Consider the following 23,021-nt stretch of genomic DNA (forward strand, 5'->3'; position numbering starts at 1 on the left):
GTTACAATACAAATTGTACAGTCTTCCGCTGTCCAGCCATGTCCAGCCCCCTGCACACATATCCCTCACTCCCCCGGAATTCCCTGCCTCCAGTCCTCCTCTGTGATCAATCAACAACCAAAGGTGTATTTTAGGTTTGGTCTTGTTCAGATCCACTGGTTGACAAAATCTTCAAACAACACCTATCTTCTCCTGGCAACTATGGTCCAACCTCTTTTCCTATTCCTGGTAGTACTTGTGCCCTTCCCCGGGCTCTCTGTGCCATGGAGGACATCAGAGGTACTATTTTTATGAGATTTCTGCTGCACGTGTTTACATTTTGCTTAGGACAGCAAGCTTTTGGAATATGACCCTTGTCTTCAGATCAGGTTGTGCTAGAAGCGGTGAAATGCATTAGAGCTGTATTGATTTTTTTAAAACCCTATTTTATGAGATCTTTCAGCCTTCAAAAAATATTTAAAAATGTAAAAAAATATATTTGTAAAATCATTTTCATGTGTTTGAAATATTTTTACATTATCAATTTAAATGATTTTTTTAGTGATTTCTGTAAAAAAGCCTAAATGTAAAGACCTTTGTCTGGGTGCCTACATGAAGAGCATCTCTACCACTGAAGGCCCCATTATGTTTGTATGTTACCTGGACATCCCACTGTGTATAATAAGAAATGTGTAATTTGACATTTGCCCTGTGGTGGTGCTGCAGAGAGATTGAACACTTGCTGCCATTTACTACTGACACTAAACAGGCTGTCAATTCCCACGCTTTTTCAGGTGGGGAAGAAGGGGTGGAAGCTGTGTTCCTGTCAGTGCTTCACAAATTAGAAAATGTTGCTCACTTAATCCAAAAAGAGCAATCAATATATAATTTATTGTGTGTTTTACTAGCCCTTCTTATTTTGGCATATATAAATTGTTGGAAAGGGTTAATTAGGGACGGACCCTGAACTAGGGTGAGCTTCCGGTCAGAGCATTGGCTATGTAGAGCGGTGACCCTGTATTAGGCTTTAGGGTGATTTTAGTCCCTTCCCAAGACTATCCTATAGGGACTGTCTTTATTCTCTATATTTCACTCTATTTTCACATGAAATGGCCTCTTAACAAATTAGACCCGACACCCCCCAGCAACAGCTGGGATCAGAAATAAGGCCCCGTTCCGACGGAGTAACACACCGCTTATTTAGACACGTAAACACGTGTCAGAGCGAGGCGCTTCAAAACAGATCCCATTGATTTCAATTTGTGCTGGCTTACGCGCACTACACATTCAAATCAATGGGAGGCTTTATAACCCATTGATTTCAATGGGAAGCTTGCGTAAGTTGGCACCTATTGAAGTCAATGGGATGTGTTTTGAAGCGCCTCGCTCTGACACGTGATTATGTGTCTAAATGAGCAGCGCATTACTCCATGGGAACGGAGCCTAACTCTGATACCAGTCATTTAACCCCTTAGATGTTATCTTTTCTAGAAAAAAAAAAAAGGAGGAAAAAAAATCATATGTACGCTAAAATAGTACTGACGCTAGGTTAACACCTGCGTTCTACTCTCCGTTCTGTGCTTTCCGGGTCCGGCCGTGAGCGGCTGTGAGCGTTTTAGGCTCTCCGCCGCGAAACCGGATTTTTTAATCCGGACACAGAGTACTGCATATCCGACTCTGTGTCCGGATTAAAAAACCCGGTTTCGCGGCGGAGCGCGCAAAACGCTCACCGCCGCTCACGGCCGGACAGCGGAGACTCCTGCAGGTTTCCGTATCCTGCTCTGTTTTATGCAGGAAACAGAAACCTGCAGTACGGAGAGGACAACGCAGATGTGAACGAGCCCTTATACAAACCACAGCTCATCCCAAATAAAACAATCCATTCATTTACTGCAACATAAGGGTGCATTCACACTGAGTAAACGCTAGCTTATTTTGTAAAGTAAAATTACACTTGTAAATTTTGCTATCCCATTGACTTCAATGACATTTTACAGGCGTATTTTTACAGGCGTATTTTTACAGGCGTATTTTTTACAGGCGTATTTTTACACTTGTAAAAAAATATCATTGAAGTCAATGGGATAGCAAAATTTACAAGTGTAATTTTACTCTACAAAATAAGCTAGCGTTTACTCAGTGTGAATGCACCCTAAAATAGTTATGGGTCTCACAAGAAATTTTTTTTTTAAAAAAAACCTCTCACCGACTTTTTAGATACTAAACCATGCATCGATCCTTATGGGCTGGTGGCTCAGTGTCCCAAATAGCCAAATCCTAATGCTATTCATGGCAGCAATTTACATAAAAACCTTTAGACTTATCTAAAGATGGATGAGCCTCCTGCACACATCTCTAATGCTCACGGCACTTGTGCAACTCTTACATAAAGCAGGGTAAGGGTCAGTGCACACAGAGTTTTTTGGCGCTGATTTTGACGCTGAATCCGCCTCAAAATCAGCCTCCAAAAAAAGCTTCCCAATAGAGTTAGGCACATGCACAATGAAGCCATGGTGTATTCCTCTAGGTTCAGTAAAGAACTGTACATGCACTGGGAATAGCAAGAATCTTGTAAGAAAAGATCAAAAAATATAATAATAATAGTAATAATAATAATAATAATAATAATAAATTACAGTCACCGACAGTGTTAGAATAGGGCTATATGGAACACTAAGTCATTGATCAAAGGACCTGTGGGCGGTTTAGTGTCTCAAAAATCTGACAGGGTCCCTTGAGAAAAAAAATTGGTATTGCCATAATTATACTAATCTCTAGGAAAAAAAATCCCCATTAAATGGGTAATTGCTGTTTTTTTTCAATCCACTGTGCAAAAATAATTCAAAAAGTTTTTCATTATGTTCTACAATAAACTTCTTTCACAAAAAACAAGCCCTGGCCCCCTCCCTCGGTCTTTGTCTCTTGTCTTACGTCTCCTCAATGTTCCTTCTTTGTCTATGTCCTCTTTCACCTTTCCCTTTACTGTCTGTGATTTTGAAATGCTGCCTATTTGACGACTTTGTAATGTTTTCTATTTTACGCCCTTGTGAATATTGAACTTCTGCTGATTGTGTGTTGTTCTAATTCTATACACTCTGTAAGCGACAGTTCATACGATTTCTGTATTATCATTTTTTGAAAATAAATAAAACTTTTGAATAAAAAAAACCCAAAACAAACAAGCCCTGGTACGTCAAGGTCGATGGAACTTTAGCTAAAAATATGTCTCTTTAATGGTGGGGATTAAAAAAAACTAAGATGTTGTTAACGAAACTAAAGATTCATCTCTTTGTTCTACTAATTTATCAATTATTAAAAAGTGTGTTTTATTTGTTGTCTCATATACTCTTCAATATTTGTAGATGTTTTTGAAAGCCTTACACCCTGAAGATCTAATTTGGTATTTTGGAAAGGAACATGTGGCAGGTAACCTTATAAAAATACGGATGTGATATATTTGTTTATATTGTATTTTTTTTGTTTTTGTAAGACAACTGGCTTCAAATAAATTTAATACAATGCGTACAGCAAACATTTTGTCATCTTGGGTTGTAAAAACACCTGTCAAAATAATATTGTTTCCTGCAACTGCGGGGATATTTTTAGAGATTTTATTTTATTTGTTGAAGTACATCTACTGTAATTTAAGTTTAGTATTGTGTTTTGTTTTTTTTTTATTTACTTTTTGTATCCAGCCTCTGATGTGGATCTGGGTAATCTGACGTGCAACTGCAAAGAAGTCCCCAAGATGTTTTGCTCGGTGAATGTTTGTACCCTACATACATCACAGCAAAATTACATCTTCACCTTTACAGAGGGAGAAAGATTTATTACTACAGAACTTTTTCTAAATGCCACCCTACATCATCTTCACCAAAAATCCTGTGGGTCGGTGGGAACCGTTCTGCATCCTGAAGGATTGAGATCTGTGATTTCGTATTGTGAAGGAGAAATAGTGGGTTAAATTCATATACATTGATCCTATGTGCCTGTAGATAAAATGTCTCAGTTCATCAAGGTCATCTTTCATCTTCTTCTTTTAGCGTGGGTTTCTCATCATGGACAAGGAGCAATTTTCCATCCAGCCTATAAAGAAGTCACATTTGCTACTAAGTCACGAGCCGGAACCTTGGAACACTCATATAATCTTTCGAGTTGGCAATGTATCCAAGGAAAACAAAGGTAGAAGACAAATGATTTAGACCAGTGTCCTCCAATCTATAGCCCTCCAGTGGTTGTGGAATTAGATGTTGGAGACCACTTTAGTTAACTTTTATCCAACTTAGTCCAATATGATTCTACAATATTACTTTGCATTTCTTCTTCACTCCTCTGTTAGAGTTACTGAATGTTCGTCGTGTCCACCAGCTAAGAAAAAGAGCTGTTTTTGGTGTGAAACATTTGGAACTTCTAGTGGTCGTGGGTCATGACGTCTACCAGTACCACCAGGAGGACACAGAGAGATACATCCTCACCAACCTCAATATTGTACGTAGATTTTGGTTGAGGGAAGCACTAGACTATTACAATTTTACATGCCCAATACTTTAGCTTCAAATGGAGACAAGTTGCCACCAAATGGTTTGGCAGTGGGTTTATCGCCTTCACATTCAATGTGAAGATCTATTAGTGCTTGCTAGAGTTAGAAGTGATTAGGAAAAGCTACTTTAGCTTTACTTGATTTTACCCCATCCACATTTCAATTTGTGAAATTCGCTATATGTCTATAATGTCAAATTTACAAAGATGCTATAACCCCTACAGTTCTAGAATGATTCACCAAGGCATCGTGACGTTAAATGTTTGCATGTTGTTTTACAGGGGTCAGAATTACTGAGAGATGTCTCGCTTGGTGCCACTCTCCGTGTCCATCTGGTGAAAATGATCATTCTGACTAAGTCAGAGGTAATGAGGTCTGGCCTAGACTATATGTATATTAGTTTGGACGACTAACTTTTCTGTAGTTAATCTTCGGTTATTGTTCTGGTTGGGAGAGTGTATAGGGGACTCTTGAACACCAATTCTAGTTATCTTTGGCTTGAAGAGGATCTAACATCTGCCTGACAATCCTACAGCTTAAAGGGGTATTCCCATGTCGCATACTCACCAGTCTTCACTGCTGTAAAATCTTATTTCTTCCTGGTTTCTTGCGTCATTTGGTGGGCGGGGTTTCACATGCAACCTGCCGATTAGCTCCACCCCCAAATTAACGTGCCGCTCCGCCCAGTGCATAGCGTGATCCTATGGGGCGGCTGAAAGGCCTGTGATGTCATCAAAGGTCCTCAAATAACACTATATGCACAATATTGGACTATGAAGTGCAGGCAGGAGCAACTCCATTCTGTGTTACATACAGAGACTGCCTGTCTCTGCCATAATGAACACAATTGTATTAGCTAACCTGATAACTGGGGGAACAGAAGACGAGTTCAAAAATGAAAGCAGCTCCTCTCCCCTATCTGAGAGCAGGGAGGTAGGTCACGTGGTGTAGACACAGGAATAGCTAGAAACACAGGCTCGCTCCCGTGCACTTAGCCTCTCCTCCCTCCCCCCCTGAGAGCAGGCAGATACATCACTTGACTTTTTTTTTTTTTATGTAGATTGTGAGCCCCACGTAGAGCTCACAATGTACATTTTTCCCTATCAGTATGTCTTTTTTTGGAATGTGGGATGGAAATCCATGCAAACACGGGGAGAACATACAAACTCCTTGCAGATGGTTTTTTGCCCATGGTGGGATTTGAACACCAGGACTCCAGCGCTGCAAGGCTGCAGTGCTAACCACTGAGCCACCGTGTGGCCCCTATCACTTGACTTTTGAGCAGATAAGTCAAGGGCTGTGTCAACAATGAATTGAATAAAGTAAGATAGTGGACAAACAAAGCAGTTTTGCTGAAGCAGTGTATTTAGGAAAAGTCTTACATCCACATTAACAAGAGGTATAGATAGGATCCTTGTGATGGGACAACCCCTTTAATGGATCTCAGGTCAGCCTACTAGTGCATGTACGGCACCCTAGGTGATAAAACCAATAGGATTAGGATGTTTTACACTTTTTGTTTATTTTATACTTACTTTTTTATCAATCAGGCTGGTATCCAGATCACTGCCAACCTTATGTCCTCCCTTGTGAGCGTCTGTGAGTGGAGTAAAACCCTGAATCCTCTTAGTGACTCCGACCCACAACACGCCGATCTGGTCCTTTACATCACAAGGTATAAAAATATTTCTAGCTCCTTTGAGGTTTTTTTTTTTCTAATCAAACCAAACCCTTTAAAGCTAGTTAGTCTATCGAGATTGTGAAAATGTGATTAGTGCTGTACTCCATTTTTATATCTGGGGAGAAGATCTGTAACCCTTATCAACCCATCATATGTGGAGAAAAAAATGCTTTCTACAGAAAGCACAAAAATTTATGAAAATACAATGTCTTTTTGAAGGTTTGACCTTGAGTTACCTGATGGAAACAAGCAAGTACGTGGGGTCACCCAGTTAGGAGGGGCCTGTTCCTCCTCTTGGAGTTGCGTCATTACTGAAGACACGGGATTTGATCTGGGGATCACCATAGCTCACGAAATAGGACACAGGTGACAAAGACTAATACATAAAAATGTAAACCTGTAAATATGGACATAGGTGGTTACATACTTAGTATTGAAATCTTTAGGTTGGTCTTGGCCATGATATTTTCATTCTCTTGTCTGCAGTTTTGGAATAAATCATGATGGGACAGGAAACAGCTGCAGTGGCAGCGGGAAGATCATGGCGACTGAGGGAAGCCACAACAATGTCCACCTGACATGGTCGGATTGCAGTAGAGAGCAGTTCCTACAATTTCTCAGGTACATAGCCCTTCATTATCAAAAACAGTGTCTCTTTTTGGTCCAATTTGTGATATCCTGACATGTCATTTGTGGTTTACATAGGCATGCAGGCAAACCTAATGTATTATCATAATTGAAACCCACGGAATTATTACTTTACGCAATGTAATTGTCTATATTTCCTTGCAGCAGTGAAGGAGCAAACTGTATTGATGATCTCCCAGCATTAGAGAGCAGTATCCCTGGCTGGAAACCTGGTCTATACTATGGAGCAGATGAACAATGTAAAATTGCATTTGGGAGCTCAGCCCTGGCCTGCACATTTTCCCGTAATGATCTGGTAGGGAGAGATTATTTTACTTTTGTTGTTTATTGCTCTGAGGCATCTAATATTTTTTAAAAATAAAAGCAACTCTGTAAACAGCCTTGATTAAAAAAAAAAAATCTACTATTTTGTGAATACGGCTTCTATGGTTACAAACTACATGGCTACAAATTACATACCATGGTTAAAGTCGAACACTGTAGTCATGTAATGCATTACTTCCTCTATTTCCTTTTTTAAATATTTATCAGTATGTATTTTTGCTTTATATGACAGTTGCCTAAAATTTTGGGCACTGCAGACATTTCCTTTGTAGGTCCACACTCTTGTCTTCTATGTTTTCAGTACAGCATTGACAGCTTTAGGAATTGCTTGTGTCACTTTCATGCAGGATAAATGCAGCGTCCTCTCTTGCCACGTCAGTCAACAAGATCGGACTAGCTGCAACCGTCTTCTTGTCCCTTTGCTTGATGGCACCGAGTGTGGGGAAAACAAGGTAAAATTTTGGAATTGCAGCCAGTGGGGTCGCCATTCTAGCTCAGTAGTCACCAGTTGTAGACCGTTGTAGATTTTAAGGTTCCTGTTTGTTCTTTCCTTAGTGGTGTCACAAAGGTCGCTGTACTTCTCTTGAGGAATTGAATCCAGTATCAGTGGTCCATGGAGTCTGGTCTAGTTGGAGTGGTTTTACTTCCTGTTCCCGGAGTTGTGGAGGAGGAGTAATAGTCAGGAAACGTCAATGCAATAACCCAAGGTAAGACACTAGTTAAAGGGGTTGTTAATCCAAAGTAACTTTAGCTATGTCATATAGATATATGAGAAGTTGATCCTCAGTAACTAATACGATGCTACTCTTTAGCATTCCCAATGTTGCTAGTCATAGATTTCCATCACTGTGTAAATGAACAATGAAAAGGTGTATTAATGGAAGTTTCCTACAAGACAATACACCCACCAAAAATGATGTTCTGCTTTGTCTTAAAATTGTGTTATTAGATCACATGTGGAGTCTGTGTCCAAAAGGGGTTAGGTACTCTACAATAAGCTGCAGCCCTAAGGTCATAGACTTTCAAATACCACCAATGTGATCTTCTGTGATCTATGACATGTCTTCTGAACATTACTAGGTGGCTTACTCTTTAAAGATTACCAGGGTCCCTTGTTTTGGATTCCCACCAATGTCATCTTGTTTCACAAACGACTGTGGACAGGTTTGCTCTCAAAACTGAAGTTTTGTTCCATGGTTACTATACTGATGGTCTATTCTTAGATTGGTGGGGTAACCTTGGTGATCCAGTCACTCAATGGGGACCGCTCCATACAGTTGAGTGCTAAGAGTCAGACCCCACTAATCTGATATTGATGACCTAGCCTACAGGTAGGCCATGCATACTATAATTCTGAAAATTCCCTTTAAGAACCGTAACTATGAAATTTTGGGTAGAGTTAAATTGTTCAATATAATTCCTATTCTGCGCTGTAATTTGGACTTGTCCTTTCCGCAGACCTGCATTTGGAGGACGTAACTGCGACGGACCGAGTATCCAGGCTGAGATGTGTAATATAGAGGTAGGGTACAGGATTTTCCCTGAATTTACTATATAGAATTAAAATAAAAAATATGATGTATCAAAGCGGCCTCCAGCCTGTGACCCTCCATTGTGCTGGAAGTTGTGGTCTCACAACAGCTGGAAACCTCAGGTTGGAGATCACTGCCATACCACTGACTGTATGGATTGTTTCAGGCCTGTGACACGACACAACTAAAGTTCATGACAGAGCAATGTTCAGCCACTGATGATAAGCCGCTCTTCCTCTCCCAAGGTCAGGCCTCTTACTACCACTGGACGTCGGTGGCTGGGTTTGCACACGGTAAGGGAGAGGTTTTGTTTGATCCTTACTAAAATACATAATTAATTGTAACGTCCTAAACATATTAAGCAGCATCTGCCTTCATATCACAAGACTGATGACGTCATCATGTGCAATGTCACATACATAAATGACACATATATAGTAATGGTGGAGTAAATATGGATTTTAAAAAAAGTATTTTTCAGATGAATAGAAAGCTCCAAAAATATTTTTAGGCCTGCTCTGAATAAAACCCTACTGGTACAGCTTCATTACCGTCTAGTCACACATGAAAGATTTGCAGCAGAAATTTCCTCAACTGAAAATTGGTTCCATTCATCTGAATTAGGTTATTTTAGCCCCATTTAAATGAATCAAGCAGTCGAAAAAATGTCTCCAACAACTTTGCCATGTGTGAATATACCCTTACTTTACAACTGAGAAATCCCATTGTTATATATAGCAGTGTGACGCCCCACTTTTGTACACAGCTACGTAGATCCAACATGTCTACTGTTGCTCTAATATATATATATATATATATAAATATATATATATATATATATATATATATATATATATATATATATATTCTGTATATAGTGCACATCTCTATAAACACATTGATGCACAGCTTCACATCATCTCTAGTACACACTTCATATCATAGTTCCACATCTCAACTGATCTATATGTATGGGCTGGACCCAAACAGCTTGACTCAGTTTCCAGCAAAAGTTGACCATACTTGTATTGTCTGTTCCTCAGGAGATACATTGTGCCAGCACATGTGCCGTGCTCAGGGGCAGAACTTCATGGTGAAACGAGGAGACTCATTTATAGATGGTACGCGGTGTGAGCCAGGTGTTGAAACAAATTCTGCTTTCCATCTGTGTGTAGCTGGAAGATGTAAGGTAGGAACCAAAGAATTAAAACCCATATTTTGGGACATAGATTGTTAGACGTGTATAGACCATACAATATGAGGCACATTTTAGCTAAATGAGTGCAAAACACTGGGTCAAAGGTGCAGCAATTTTTATGACCCTGTGACATGATAGACTCAGGACTAGGGTAGTCTTAGGATAACCTATGCATGCAAGCTGTACCAAATTATATTTGTGGCCAGAACAACATTTAGAAGAGTAGACAGAGTACAGGTTGTAGTCAATGGATCATGGGAAATATGTAAATTGTAACAGAAAACGTCTTCTCTAGTGTTACCTTTAAAAAAGTATAGGTTAATGCCTGGAGTAGGTAGGAAGTGATCCTTATGAAATTACCCTGTATGTAATGCAGGTGTCTTGATCAGGTTTTTGGCTGTGATGGAGTCATGGACTCTGGGATGGAGATGGACCAGTGCGGAGTGTGCGGTGGAGACAACACCACCTGCAGTAGAGTCAATGGGACCTTCACTGAAGGCACAGCTGGTGGTGAGTGACAAGAAATGCACAGAATGACATCACATCTTGTATCGTGTAGATTGTGGTATTGACAGTAGGTACAAGGCACTAGTAGGGGAAACTTTATATTACAATGCTTATGTGATATGATTTGTATAGGGTCTACTCTACACCCAGGGTGTACATCCAGAAGAAAGGACCATCACCTTCTAGCTGCTCATTCACATTGCCAACTCCATTCTCTATAGGAGGCATCATTCTAAGAAAATGCCTTTGCATTTTGATACCATCAATACGTAAATGATCTGGCAATCCCTCCTTCACAATTTTTGGACTACCTTTAAAGGTACATAAACCATTGATTGAGTTTTGGAGCTGCTATAAATTTGGCATATTTTGTTGTGTTGCAGTATACATCACCTTTCTAACACTTCCTGTGGGATCCATGACAATACAAGTGAAAAACCGAAAGCCTCTTTTCACACATCTGGGTAAGCAAATCTTTTGACATCAACCCTCTAATCCTCTGATATTGTGTCCGGCACTTACTAAACAGGTCAAGATATTTTTGTACTTTTGTGGTCATAATCCAAATCTCTGGTTCAGCCAAACAATACGGTAAGAAGAAGGACATATCCATGTTGTAGTTTAGAACTTTGCACATTGGATGGACATGTTGGATTAAACTCCACCCATTCAGTAGACGATAGTAGTCTTTATCCTGAAGCTTCAGATGGAGTGTTTCCACTAGGGATCGCCCCATTAAGTTTCAACCAGTCCTCAGTGAGGAAGCCATAATATGTCCAAGAACTGATATTGCAGATATTGCAAACCATAAATGTAGAAAAAAAAACTAAAAACTTCAAACTTTTTTCAATTTTTGTTCAGCTGTTAAAGAAAATTCAGACTACATTGTAGCTGGAAAGAAAAGTATCTCCCTAAACGTCACCTATCCTTCAGTCTTGGAAGATGACCAGATCCAGTACAGTCTCCTCCTTACTCCAGAGAAGCTTCCTCATCAGGAAAAAATCAGTATTGATGGGCCAACCACATCAGAAATAAAGATACAGGTAGGATTTAGCATGGCCTGAATGAAACTGACGCACCATGGAATGAACTATTGGAATTGGATTTTGATGTTATTCATTTTTATAGGTCTACAGAAAATATGGGCCGGAATATGGAGAGATTACAAATCCAGACATTGTATACAGTTATTATGTTCCTAAAGAGGACCATTCTTATGCATGGATGCCTGTGCAGGGACCGTGCTCATCTACTTGTGGTGGAGGTAGCAATTATGGACGCACTGAAATTAAAAACTTCATAATTTTTTTAATCCAAATTTATGTATGGATTATGTATAAACATCCCTTCTCTGCAGGTGTTCGAATGGTGTTCTACGAATGCTTTGACCATACACTCCAAGAAATGGTCGAATCCAAGCTATGTAATAATTCTGAGTCTATCAGATCCACTAAGGAGCCCTGTGGAGATGATCCTTGCCCTCCAAGGTATGTAGTTTAACTTCCTAATATGTCCATTGAGATCTCTGAAGGCTTTATAGACCAAGAAGTAAGGTGGTCATACACATTAGATGAATATCGACCAAAACTGAGGACTTTGAAGGGACTGGTCCACCATCTAATGTGTAAAGAGGATTGGATGTGTTGGATTTCAGAGTTGCCTGGTGGCCTTATTCCCCTCTCTCTATTGAGAACACGTGTACACTCCGCTAAGCGGAAATGGCAACTAAGGTAGATGGCAACTTTTTTCAAGCTGACTTTTTTCTTCATTTCTAGGTGGGATGTGAAAGTGACTTCAACATGTTCAGTCTCCTGTGGAGGGGGAATCATGAGGAGGACAGTAGACTGTGTCCAAAAGAAACATGATACAGAGACAATTGTATCCGACCAGTATTGTGTCAGCACACCTAGACCTGAAGCCTTCGCTACCTGTCATCCAGAGGCTTGTCCTGCAAGGTAGTTTCTTATACAGGACTTATTATAAGTGCCAGTTTCCTGATACTGTAGTTCAGTCTTCTACGCGATATTTTAATCTGCAATTATACCATGTTGAAAGAAACCGGAAGTCAGAAAGTGTCTTTACACTTTTAGTTTTTCCAAATACTCTCGTCCTGGAATGGTTGTAGCAAGTGTAGACCAGTAGAAAAACATGGCAAAGATTAGGTGCTTCTTATGTGGTAAAGGAACCAGGCCCGTTGCCTATCTTATTGATTTGGTTACACTTTTCTGCTCAACCATAGACGTTCCTTTTTTAATTCAGTTTATTGAAAAAGTGTATAAAACATAAAGGATAGTACATAAAGAATAATTGCACAACAACACTTCTACAGATCAAACATGGAAACAGTCCATAACCACCATCCAACAATAGCAGAGAAATCAGTATCTGGAGGATAACTATAGAACTAAATACGGTACATTTAATATACACATGCTGTACCTCCATTCTGCTAGCTCTGGCAGTCCCCAACAAATAAATGAAGAGGTGTCCACTGTATGAATAGGTTTTCTCGGTGGGCACTTTGGTTAGGGGAAACTTGTTCTAACTAGAACATCCCTTAAATCCATGAAAAGTTTTTAATAAAAAAATAAAAAATAAAAATAGCCACATATGGCAATGGTGGGAAAGAGGTAATTTAGCTCTTCTTTTCTGTTTGTAGGTGGGAAGTGTCGGAGCCAGGTCCTTGCTCAGTGGTTTGTGGATCAGGCCTGGCAAAGCGTAACGTTTCTTGTGTGCAGTCACAGTTTGGCTTGAAAGCCATCATTGATGACTCGAATTGCTTAGGACAGGAGCAACCAAAAACCCTGGTCCAGTGTGTGGTCAGTGTATGTCCTGTCGGATGGGATAAAGTAAGTGTAATGTCCAGCTGAAGCTGAGATGCCATATTATGCCAAGTAGATTTTTGATGTTGGTTCTTTTCTTACCCTAAAGATTGCCCCCTCAGTGAACACAGATACCCATCTCATGAACACCCCATTCAACAGAACAGACATTTATGTTTGGAGCCCAGTCCAGGGAAAATGCTCTGTCACTTGTGGAACAGGTATTTGTTTCTGAATGTTTTGATATTAGTTATGGAAGTCCTTGGTTGTCAATAGATCTTAAAGAGAAGCTTTCACAACCTCAACCAAGTTCTTGGAATCTGTGTGATGCCTCTCCAGCAGCTGGAATTTTCTCTCTAGCTCCCACCCTTCCAGAGCAACAAGTTTAATTAGTTTTGATGCTTGATATGCTATTTAAACTCAGAACAGATGTCAGAAGAGCAGTGTCAGGCCGAAAGTGTAATGCAGAGATCCAATCAGAGGCAGCAATGTCACAGCTCAGAATCACCCCTCGCCTGCTCCTGCCTGACACCGCCCTCCTGACAGTACAAATCATATACAAATCAGACACCAAAATGAACAGCATCGATTGCTCGAAAACAGTGGGGGCTAGAGAAGTGGGCCCCACTGTGTAGGGAAAACAGTGGGCAAAGGGGGGGGGGGGTAGTGAAGAGCCAGAGGGGTTTTGCCCGCACGGGTTTTGACACCGAGAGAGACGCGGCGAGCCGCGTCTCTCTCTGGTCAAACCTGCCTGCCGCGACCATCGCGGTCGCAGCTTTCCCCTCCGCTGTCGGCTCAAATGAATGAGGGGGTGGAAGCCGCGCGGCTCAACCCGTGCGGCTTCCGTCTGAAGATATGGCAGGTCGCTTCTTTTCTCTGCTAGCAGAAGCCCGCCGCTAGCGGAAAAAAGAAGCCTGGCGGTCTACATAGACCACCATTGTAAGGGGAGGTTTTTGACGTGAAATCCGCTGTCAAAAACCTCCCCTGGGCTCACGTGTGAACGAGCCGTAAGCATTGTGGTCCCTTCATTGTCTAGATTGGTGGGGTTCCCAGAGATCAGACCACCACCATTCATAAAGATATGGCATATCCTAGCAATACACCTACCGTAATTATATCCTCTCTCTCTCAGGTATTTCAGAGCTCCACTATATTTGCGTTGACTTTCATGCCAAAGAAGAGACTTTGGAGGAAAATTGCAACCAAACTTTGAAGCCGGAGTCACAACACAAGTCGTGTCATCCTCAGAGCTGCCCTCCAGAGTAATGAAATCCTATGTATTTCATAGTTTATTTGCTGCTTCCAACCACACTAGTCATTACATCAGAATAAAGGAAGAGGCCCAGGCAGGTTGTTAATGTACTAGTAGAATGGGTCACATTATTTGGGCACTACATGGTACATTATAACTATAAGGCAATGTTGTCTTAGCACCACAGTATATTAGACTGTAGCAGTATTATTTGTATTAAACCATTGCCCTGAGTACAGTCATTTCAACAGGGGAGAATAGCCAAAAATCTTGTGCATAGGTCTCTCAAATAGCATTGCTATTTGTGTCTGCATCTGGCAACCTGAATACTGGTTCAGGTAAGAAAAATAATTTTCTTTGTGGATCTACATAGGGCTGTGCAGTTGGACTAACGGTTAGGTTTTGGTGGAAGAGAAAAAAGTTTCAGCATCAAAATAAAATTATTATTTTTAATTATAATATACCGTAGTTATTAATAATGTACAAATCATTAGATGCATAGTTTGTTACTTATTTACTTTCATAGGAATCCATACCTAGTTTTTTTTTTTTTCGTGAATTAGAGGATCTGACTGACCATGGCCATTTATAAAGGAGTTGGGGCAGGTTGTGGAAAAACAGATGAGTTGGAGTGAGAGCTTTGGCGTACTGATTCTACAGCCCTGGTTCTAAGTCCTTTGCCAGCTATAACAGCACACAACTCCTCCTCAATGCTGTGCGCACCTGCTAATTCTGCACCCCATTATTATTACTATTTACATGTATATCATAATTCTAACAGTTATCTTTTTTTTTTTTTTGGCCTACAGATGGGAAGTGAAAGAGTTGTCCCCATGTCCTGTGACTTGTGGAAGAGGAATAATTCCGCTCTCTGTGACTTGTGTGAGGAAGCACACTGACATCACCCATCAATTGCCTCATGCCAAATGCAGCCGAATCCCACGTCCCAACTCCACAAAAGAGTGTGCAATGGAGCCCTGTCCTGTCCGGTAGTAATGGTCATATATAAGCTGACTATGACGATTTGATTGCCCTTTTCAGGAGGCCCTATAGCATAGGTTAAAATGGGCCACCCTTATAGTGTTGACTCACACCTTGAGAGTCCTATCTACCTGAGATAGTTAATCATGATTCTTATTTTCCCCCATTACCTTCCCATTATCCTGAGGTTGAACTCCCACATCCTTGCTTGTGGAGATGTTCTTGCCATCTCTTAAAATTTTGGATGAGCCCAAATAATCTGCTATAGTGGCAGAGCTGAGAGGGAAAAGAACATTGTATGACCTGATGATAGAAAAATCACCTCTGCATGAGCTAATATGTTTGACAATGGCAGTGGGTAGCATACTACTTCACTTTCAGTACCTTTTGGCTGAAAAAGTCTGCAGCAGAAATGGCTGAACTTACAAAGGAAAACATGCATATTAACCCATATAGAAGTGAATAGATACAGCCACCTTACCAGGTGGGATGCTTGTTGGGGACCCCATTCTTGAAATAGATACGGATCGAAGAGGTGGGAATATGGGAATACCGTTTCTGGGAAAAACTGTTACTTGAAATCCTCTAATATGTTGTGCTATCTTCTTTCCCAGGTGGCGCTATAAAACAGGATCTTGTAGTGTAAGTTGCGGTGGCGGTATCTTACAGAGAGTTCTATATTGTACCAAAGCATCCGAGGAAGCAGAAACTGAAGAAAAAATAGTGCCAGATAATGACTGTCAGCATCTGCCTCATCCTCAAGAGCAGGAACCCTGCAACCAACAACCATGCCCCCCTAGGTATACATTGTGCAAATAACTTCTCTACATGTTTATAATGCAAAATACAGGGCAATTGTTATCTCCTATAGAACATCTTTTATCAGGATTGGTTCCTACGTCAGATGGGTTGATCCAGTAACTGGGCATGTAAAGTTGTCTCTGCATTTGCTCTGCATCATGTAGCATAGGACCACAATGCTGTATTGTGACATTAGACCTATATATTATCATTGTGACTGTGAAACAGCACGGCACACACTGAGACTGTGGAATGAACTTATGTGCCAGGAACATGCATATTGTATATATAATTGTATATACAAGATGTGCTCATGGCGGTCTGGGCACAGATAGCAAAGGAAAGAGAAATGGAAATGTTGTGTGCAAAGTATGAATGAAAGACGGCAGACAGTGGTGAGGAGTATTTGCATGGGGGAGGGGGGGTCCAAGCTGCGATTTTACACCAGGGTCCAGGAGCCGCTAGTTGTGCTCCTGAATTCATCGCCTCCAATTTAGTCAAACTTTTCCTTTCAAATTCTTGAAGAGCAAAACTGGTCTTACCCCAGATTAGCTAAAATCTGACCCTTTTAAACAAGTATGAGGTGGGTTTCATGATGTTTTGACATAAATTAACTCATCATGGTTAACCAGGAAGACCAAGGTAACCCAAAAACATAAGACGCCTTGAGGTCACCACCTCAAGTTAAAAACAATCACATAAAGGACCAGGAAGAGGAAGACTTTGAATGCCTCTGTGGAGTCCTAGCCAATTTGTAGATATATTGTTGGAATATTTGTGAAGCTGAATGTTGTCTTCTCACTGACTATCAGGTGGCGAGTGGTGGAAACCAGTCCATGTTCTGCAGCTTGTGGTTATGGAATATCCAAGCAGAAGGTGTCATGTATGGAGACAGCGTCCGGAACAGAGAATGAAGTAGATGCAACGTCTTGCCAGTCTCATGAAAGACCTCTCTCTGTTATCCCTTGTTTTATCGCTAGTTGCTTCTACACATGGAATGTGGGGGCCTGGACACAGGTATGAAGTAACAAAGTATCCTGTAATAATAGGAATTGGTTTTGGAAGTGGAGATGACTGAGAGCTCTCAAGCCTAGAAGGGTTAGGGTTCTGTATTTCGGTAAACCCATCAAGAATGGGACTCTGCTTTGCGAAAGGATTAAAATAAGTAAACTCTATGTAATTAATGTATTCTCAACTGTAGTGCTCGGTTACGTGTGGAAATGGCATCCAAAGACGTCAAGAATTTTGCATTAATTCTAAGACCCTTCAGCAAGTGAGCCCCACATTCTGTCTGAATTCCCCCAAACCTATAACCCTGAGAGGATGTTCAGAGAAACCCTGCCACTTGGATACACAGACTTTCCAACCAGGCATGGCATTGACCCAGGTGACATCTGCTACCCCTAACCAGAGACCTCATTTTAAAGCTGGAGATCTTCTGAAGCCTATGGATGATGAAGGTGGAAATGGTAATTGTAGTTTGAGTATTGCTTTGTACACAGACTAGATTATCCAGTGTATAGTTGAGTCGTGAGAACCAGTATATGTTTCCACAACATATATTGGGTAATATCATGATAGTCATTCAGAACAGTGTCCTCCATCTGATCATGTATGGTCTCACTCTGTTACAACTAGAAGATGAGGTTCACTCATCATGCAGGAATCGGGCCAAGTATGGTCACCATATTGGAAGATGTGAAAAGTGTTGCATGAGGAAAGATTTTTTTTTTTGTAAATCTCAATGAGAGGAATCTACTTTAGTCATTGAAGAACCATACGATCTGTTAATAAGATCAACAAAATCTTCATGCCAGCTTGTACAGGGTTTTAAGAGTTATTTGTGGATGGACCGATGACATTTATCCATGTTTCGGTTCAGAATAACCCACCAGAGGTCCTCACCACTTCAAGACAGTCAAGGAAGTCAGAAGTCAAGAGGTTGCTAGGCAATCTGAAATTTTGCAGAACACACTAGACCAATAAAAAAAAGATATTGCTATAGAAATAGTAATGTATTATTAATTAGCCTATATGTATGTGGTTATTATGGTGGGGCTAGGTTTCTTAGGTTGTTCCTCCTCACTAGTATTGTTGTCTCATGCAGATGTATGTGGGCATCTCTTCATGAATGCATCCGGAGTAATAAATACAACTGGCCTGCTTGATAAAGACTGCATATTCTCAATTGGACGTCCACTCGGAGAGGTGGTTGTTGTCAAAGTCCTCTCAAGTTCCCTCAATTGCACAGCCAGTAAGTTTCTTCAATGGAGATTACAAGAATTAATCATTAATACTTTTACATGTATAATGATGTGCAAAATTTTAAGGCAGGTGTGAAAAAACGCTACAAAGGAAGAATGCTTCCGAAATAGAAGTATTAATAGTTCATGTTTGTCAATTACCAAAATGAAATAAATGAAGAAAAAAGAGAAATGTAAGTTCCATCAATATTTGGTGTGACCTTCTACTTTTGGAGGAAGAGCCCTGGAAGTGATGATATGACCTCCACAGATATATCCCTGATCTAAACATCATACAATCTGTATGGGATGAGATGAAGAGGCAGAAGGATTAGAGCAAGCCTACATCCTTCTGTGCTTAGTTCTCCAAGATGGCGGTTGGAACAACCAACCTGCCGAATTCTGCGAAAACTATCTGCAAGTACGAAAAGACGTGATGGAAGGCAAAGGTCACACCAAATATTGACGGTATTTACATTTCTCTTTCCTTCATTCACTTAATTTTATTATTTTTTAAATTTATTTTTTATTTGTTATATATATGTATAAATATATATGTTTTAGAGAGATAATTTCTTCAAGTATATAATCACATAAGCTATACAGTACTGCTTTTTCTTCTATTGTCCATAGAAGAACTGCTGCTGTTTTATGGCAGAGCCATGTGGAGAAAGTCATGTACCCGACTCTCTTCAGTGACCGTGACTGCAAGATCAAACACCCTAACAGTGAGACAGCGCCAAATTTATCCTGGCAATGGTATAGCCCTTGAGTACTGGAGCAGATCAGCCACAGAAAACTACCACCAAGGTATTAGAGCAGTGACATCTAGCCTTTCTAACATTAGGAAAATCCTGAAAAACATTTTTCCTCTGTGAGAGCTTGGCGGGAGGTGGGGCGGTTAGGGTGGTGCATGAGAATTACATGAAAATCTATTTGGAAATGACTAAGTTATTAATGATAAATTATTTTATATATAAGTTTCTAGATGTTATTTTCCATATCAAGAATATCTTACATGAATTGCAGTAGTCCAGCATTCAAGAACCAAATAAGTGGCATATCTTGAAGCCACCGGGCCCCAATACAGTTTTTTCACAATGTTCTGGGAGTTGAATATTGGTCACCTATTCCTAGGATAGGTGACCAATATCTAATTGGTGGGGGTCTGACACCCAGGTCCTCAAAGATAAGCTCAAAGTGGCAGAAGTACTCAGGTGAGCACTGCTTTCACTTCATGGGCCAGTGACGTCACATATCTTAGTCAGGAGGTACAGAAACAGCTTACGCTGGGTTCACACCTGCGTTCAGGGTCTCCGTACTATGGTTTCCGTCTTCTGCATGGCAGAAGACGGAAACCATAGACCGGGTCCGGCCGTGTGCGGCGGTGAGCGTTTTAGGCTCTCCGCCGCGAAACCGGATTTTTTTATCCGGACACAGAGTAGTGCATGTCCGACTCTGTGTCCGGATTATAAAACCCGGTTTCGCGGCGGAGAGCGCGAAACGCTCACTGCCGCGCACGGCCGGACAGCTTTCTCACCCATTCAAATGAATGGGTGAGAAAGTCTCCTGCAGGTTTCCGTCTCCTGCATCTGTTTTATGCAGGAAACGGAAACCTGCAATAAGGACCCTACAACGCAGATGTGAACGAGCCCTTAGTCCTATTCAAGTGAATGGGGCTGAATTGCAATACCAATTACAGCCACTATACAGCCATTATACCAATTACAGCCACTATACAATGTATCCCCTATACAAAGCTCTCCATAATGCCGCCCCTCCCTACATTTCCTCCCTCATCTCTGTCTACCGCCCAACCCGTGCTCTCCGCTCACTCAATGACCTAACACTTACATCCTCTATTATCAGAACCTCCCATGCTCGTATACAAGACTTCTCCCGAGCTGCACCACTTCTCTGGAATGCTCTACCCCGGACAATCAGATTAACTCCCAATTTCTACAGTTTCAAACGCAAACTAAAGACGCATCTTTTCAGACAGGCCTATCACAATGTCTAACATAAACCCTTAACCCTCCTCTGTCTCCGCTCCCACACTTCCCACATGATATGATGTCATCTAAGGATAACTTTATCTGTCCAAGCTCCATCCACATGTTACAGGATACGACTGTCAACTGCTCATAAAGTCTTATGTTTATGCAATGACAGTCACCTCTATTACAAAAGTGTCTGACCTCTGCATAAGCAATGCCGCCCCTGCTACCTCTTGTGTCACCCCCTCTACCTTATAGATTGTAAGCTCTTGCGAGCAGGGCCCTCAGTCCCATTGTGTGAAATGATTTTCTTTGTAATGTATCTTTCTGTCTGGATTTGAACCCTACAAATTGTACAGCGCTGCGGAATATGTTGGCGCTATATAAATAAAATTTATTATTATTATTATTATTATTATTATTATTAATGTATCCACTATACAATTTGTATCCCCTAAGTCATGGGATAATCGTACACATCAGGGAGTGTGTGCCTACATAGGCAGAACAGAGACTTAAAAGTCATTTCTGCTCTGCTAGGGATTCTGGGTAAAAAATATGCATATCTATTCTCCAGGATGTAATTTGGCAATTAAATCCGCATCATGATATTAGATTTTTTAACTGAGTCATGCATGATGTTAAGGATGCTGCCCTCTAGAGGGCGGCATACAGAGTGCACTGTTCTCCTAATTACATCCTGGAGAATAGATTTGCATATTTTTTTCCCACCCTAAGGAAAGGTCATCAAAATTCAACGCCAGGAAAACCCCTTGAAGAGGCTCACTCAGTTCTAACTGTAAAATCACCTTAACTGTCATGATGTTTCTTGCAGACTGTGATCTCCAACTTTTTGGGATGCAAGGAGACATACAGAATCCTGTGCAATTGAAGTCAGGCTCCCCAGCATGTCGTGTTTTTATCGATGTTCCCCCAAGGTTCACCATAGCTATCCATGCCCTATACATGGATTTGAATTCAGGACACAATGAGACACACTCAAATTATATCCTGGTGAGTAGCTTCTCATACATTTTAGTACGGATTTTCAAATAGGCAAAATGGTGATTTACCTGACATAGAGTACGCCGTTGTGGAGGTATTCGGCAGTCCATAAAACTTCAAGTACCTTCATGGAGGAAAATAAGTAACATCATGAGTTATACTACTATAATACTTCACAAATAATTATACCTTACATTGTCTAAATTATACTGCCATACTATAACAAAAATGCAACAAACACCGTCTACACATAGCACTACCATGTAAATTCCTACTTAAAATGCCATACAGTACATTACATTATCATATCCATTGAACTTTCAAAGCAGTAGTTCAGTAGTTAGAGATCCCTAAAATGTACAGGCCCCAGGCATTTGCCCATTTTTGCCCATACTATTCTACAGTGCTATACAATGCATTAATAATACTGCTACACATTAAGAAGGTTCTCACAATCTTAACATTTCACATTATACTTTTCAGATACGTGACATGAAAACCTTAAAGCCCACCGCCTTCCATGGGAATAACTTATTTTACTGGGAATCTCTAGGAAGCCAAGTGGAGATTGAATTCAATGGAGACTTCTCACAAGACCGAGTTAGCTTCCGGGCTCAGTACTGGGCAAGGGAGAGAGGCAGACAGGCAAAGACGCAGGCGGGCAGCACTTAGTGGATTTATTTCCTATCCATCCTATACCTGGCCGCAGATTAGAGCAAAACTTTTTGTTTTGCTGACAAGTTCCTTTGGACATATTTATATTGCTTTTCTTATAGTCTGATAATCTGCACATTTGTAATAATTTTTTTCATTGTATTGAATTTTTTTTTTGTGATTTAATAGAATTACCGTACATGAAAGGATTTACTTGAGTGTCACATCAGTCTATAGTTCGCCGGTGCCTCCTTTCTCTGACACTGCCCATGAGCGTGCAGGCCTCCCACCATATAAGCACACACCACTACTGAAATATTCTGTACTGCGAAAATTTTGTTCCTTTAACTATGATTCAGACTTTGAAGTCCAACATGCCTCTGTCTCTTCACATCAAAAATCTGAAATACCTTAAAGAGGACCTTTCATCAGATTGGGCACAGGCAGTTCTATATACTGCTGGAAAGCTGACAGTGCGCTGAATTCAGCGCACTGTCGGCTTTCCCGATCTGTGCCCCGGGTAAAGCGCTATCGGTCCCGGTACCGTAGCGCTTTACAGTCAGAAGGGCGTTTCTGACACTTAGCCAGGGACGCCCTTCTGCCCAGCAGCGCCTATCGCACTGTACTGTGGAGCAGGGAGGAACGCCCCCTTCCCTCTGCTCACACAGCTTGTCCATAGACGAGTATTATCAGGAGAGGGAGGGGGCGTTCCTCCCCGCTCCACAGTACAGCGCGATAAGCGCTGCTGGGCAGAAGGGCATCCCTGGCTAAGTGTCAGAAACGCCCTTCTGACACTAAAGCACTACGGTACCGGGACCGATAGCTCTTTACCCGGGGCACAGATCGGGAAAGCCGAC

The 23,021-nt window shown here is 41.0% G+C and overlaps 1 protein-coding gene across 1 annotated transcript; it reads left to right on the top strand.

Moving 5' to 3' along the window:
* Window positions 1–201: 201 nt before the first annotated feature.
* Window positions 202–22,182, top strand: ADAMTS13 (ADAM metallopeptidase with thrombospondin type 1 motif 13). The gene is made up of 32 exons (XM_075260873.1): window positions 202–279; window positions 3,342–3,405; window positions 3,675–3,934; window positions 4,023–4,161; window positions 4,319–4,467; window positions 4,801–4,884; window positions 6,070–6,194; window positions 6,420–6,566; window positions 6,687–6,821; window positions 6,993–7,143; window positions 7,520–7,624; window positions 7,728–7,879; window positions 8,631–8,694; window positions 8,871–8,997; window positions 9,748–9,893; window positions 10,292–10,412; window positions 10,793–10,873; window positions 11,271–11,452; window positions 11,538–11,673; window positions 11,767–11,896; window positions 12,185–12,364; window positions 13,069–13,258; window positions 13,341–13,452; window positions 14,364–14,493; window positions 15,293–15,472; window positions 16,079–16,264; window positions 17,078–17,282; window positions 17,467–17,725; window positions 18,355–18,519; window positions 19,142–19,318; window positions 21,341–21,519; window positions 21,994–22,182. The coding sequence occupies exons 1-32, from the start codon at window positions 202–204 to the stop codon at window positions 22,180–22,182; spliced, it is 4,728 nt and encodes a 1,575-aa protein (XP_075116974.1).
* The last annotated feature ends 839 nt before the right edge of the window (window positions 22,183–23,021 follow it).

The sequence above is a fragment of the Leptodactylus fuscus genome, chromosome 11 (assembly GCF_031893055.1).
Source record: "Leptodactylus fuscus isolate aLepFus1 chromosome 11, aLepFus1.hap2, whole genome shotgun sequence".
Lineage (NCBI taxonomy): Eukaryota > Metazoa > Chordata > Amphibia > Anura > Leptodactylidae > Leptodactylus > Leptodactylus fuscus.

What these genes read in the sequence shown, in the direction of transcription:
- ADAMTS13 (XM_075260873.1), top strand. Translation starts at nt 202, where the DNA reads ATGGTCCAACCTCTTTTCCTATTCCTGGTAGTACTTGTGCCCTTCCCC. An exon ending in TGCCATGGAGGACATCAGAG is followed by an intron (nt 280 to 3,341) that starts GTACTATTTTTA and finishes CAATATTTGTAG; the next exon opens with ATGTTTTTGAAAGCCTTACA. An exon ending in CACAGAAAACTACCACCAAG is followed by an intron (nt 19,319 to 21,340) that starts GTATTAGAGCAG and finishes TGTTTCTTGCAG; the next exon opens with ACTGTGATCTCCAACTTTTT.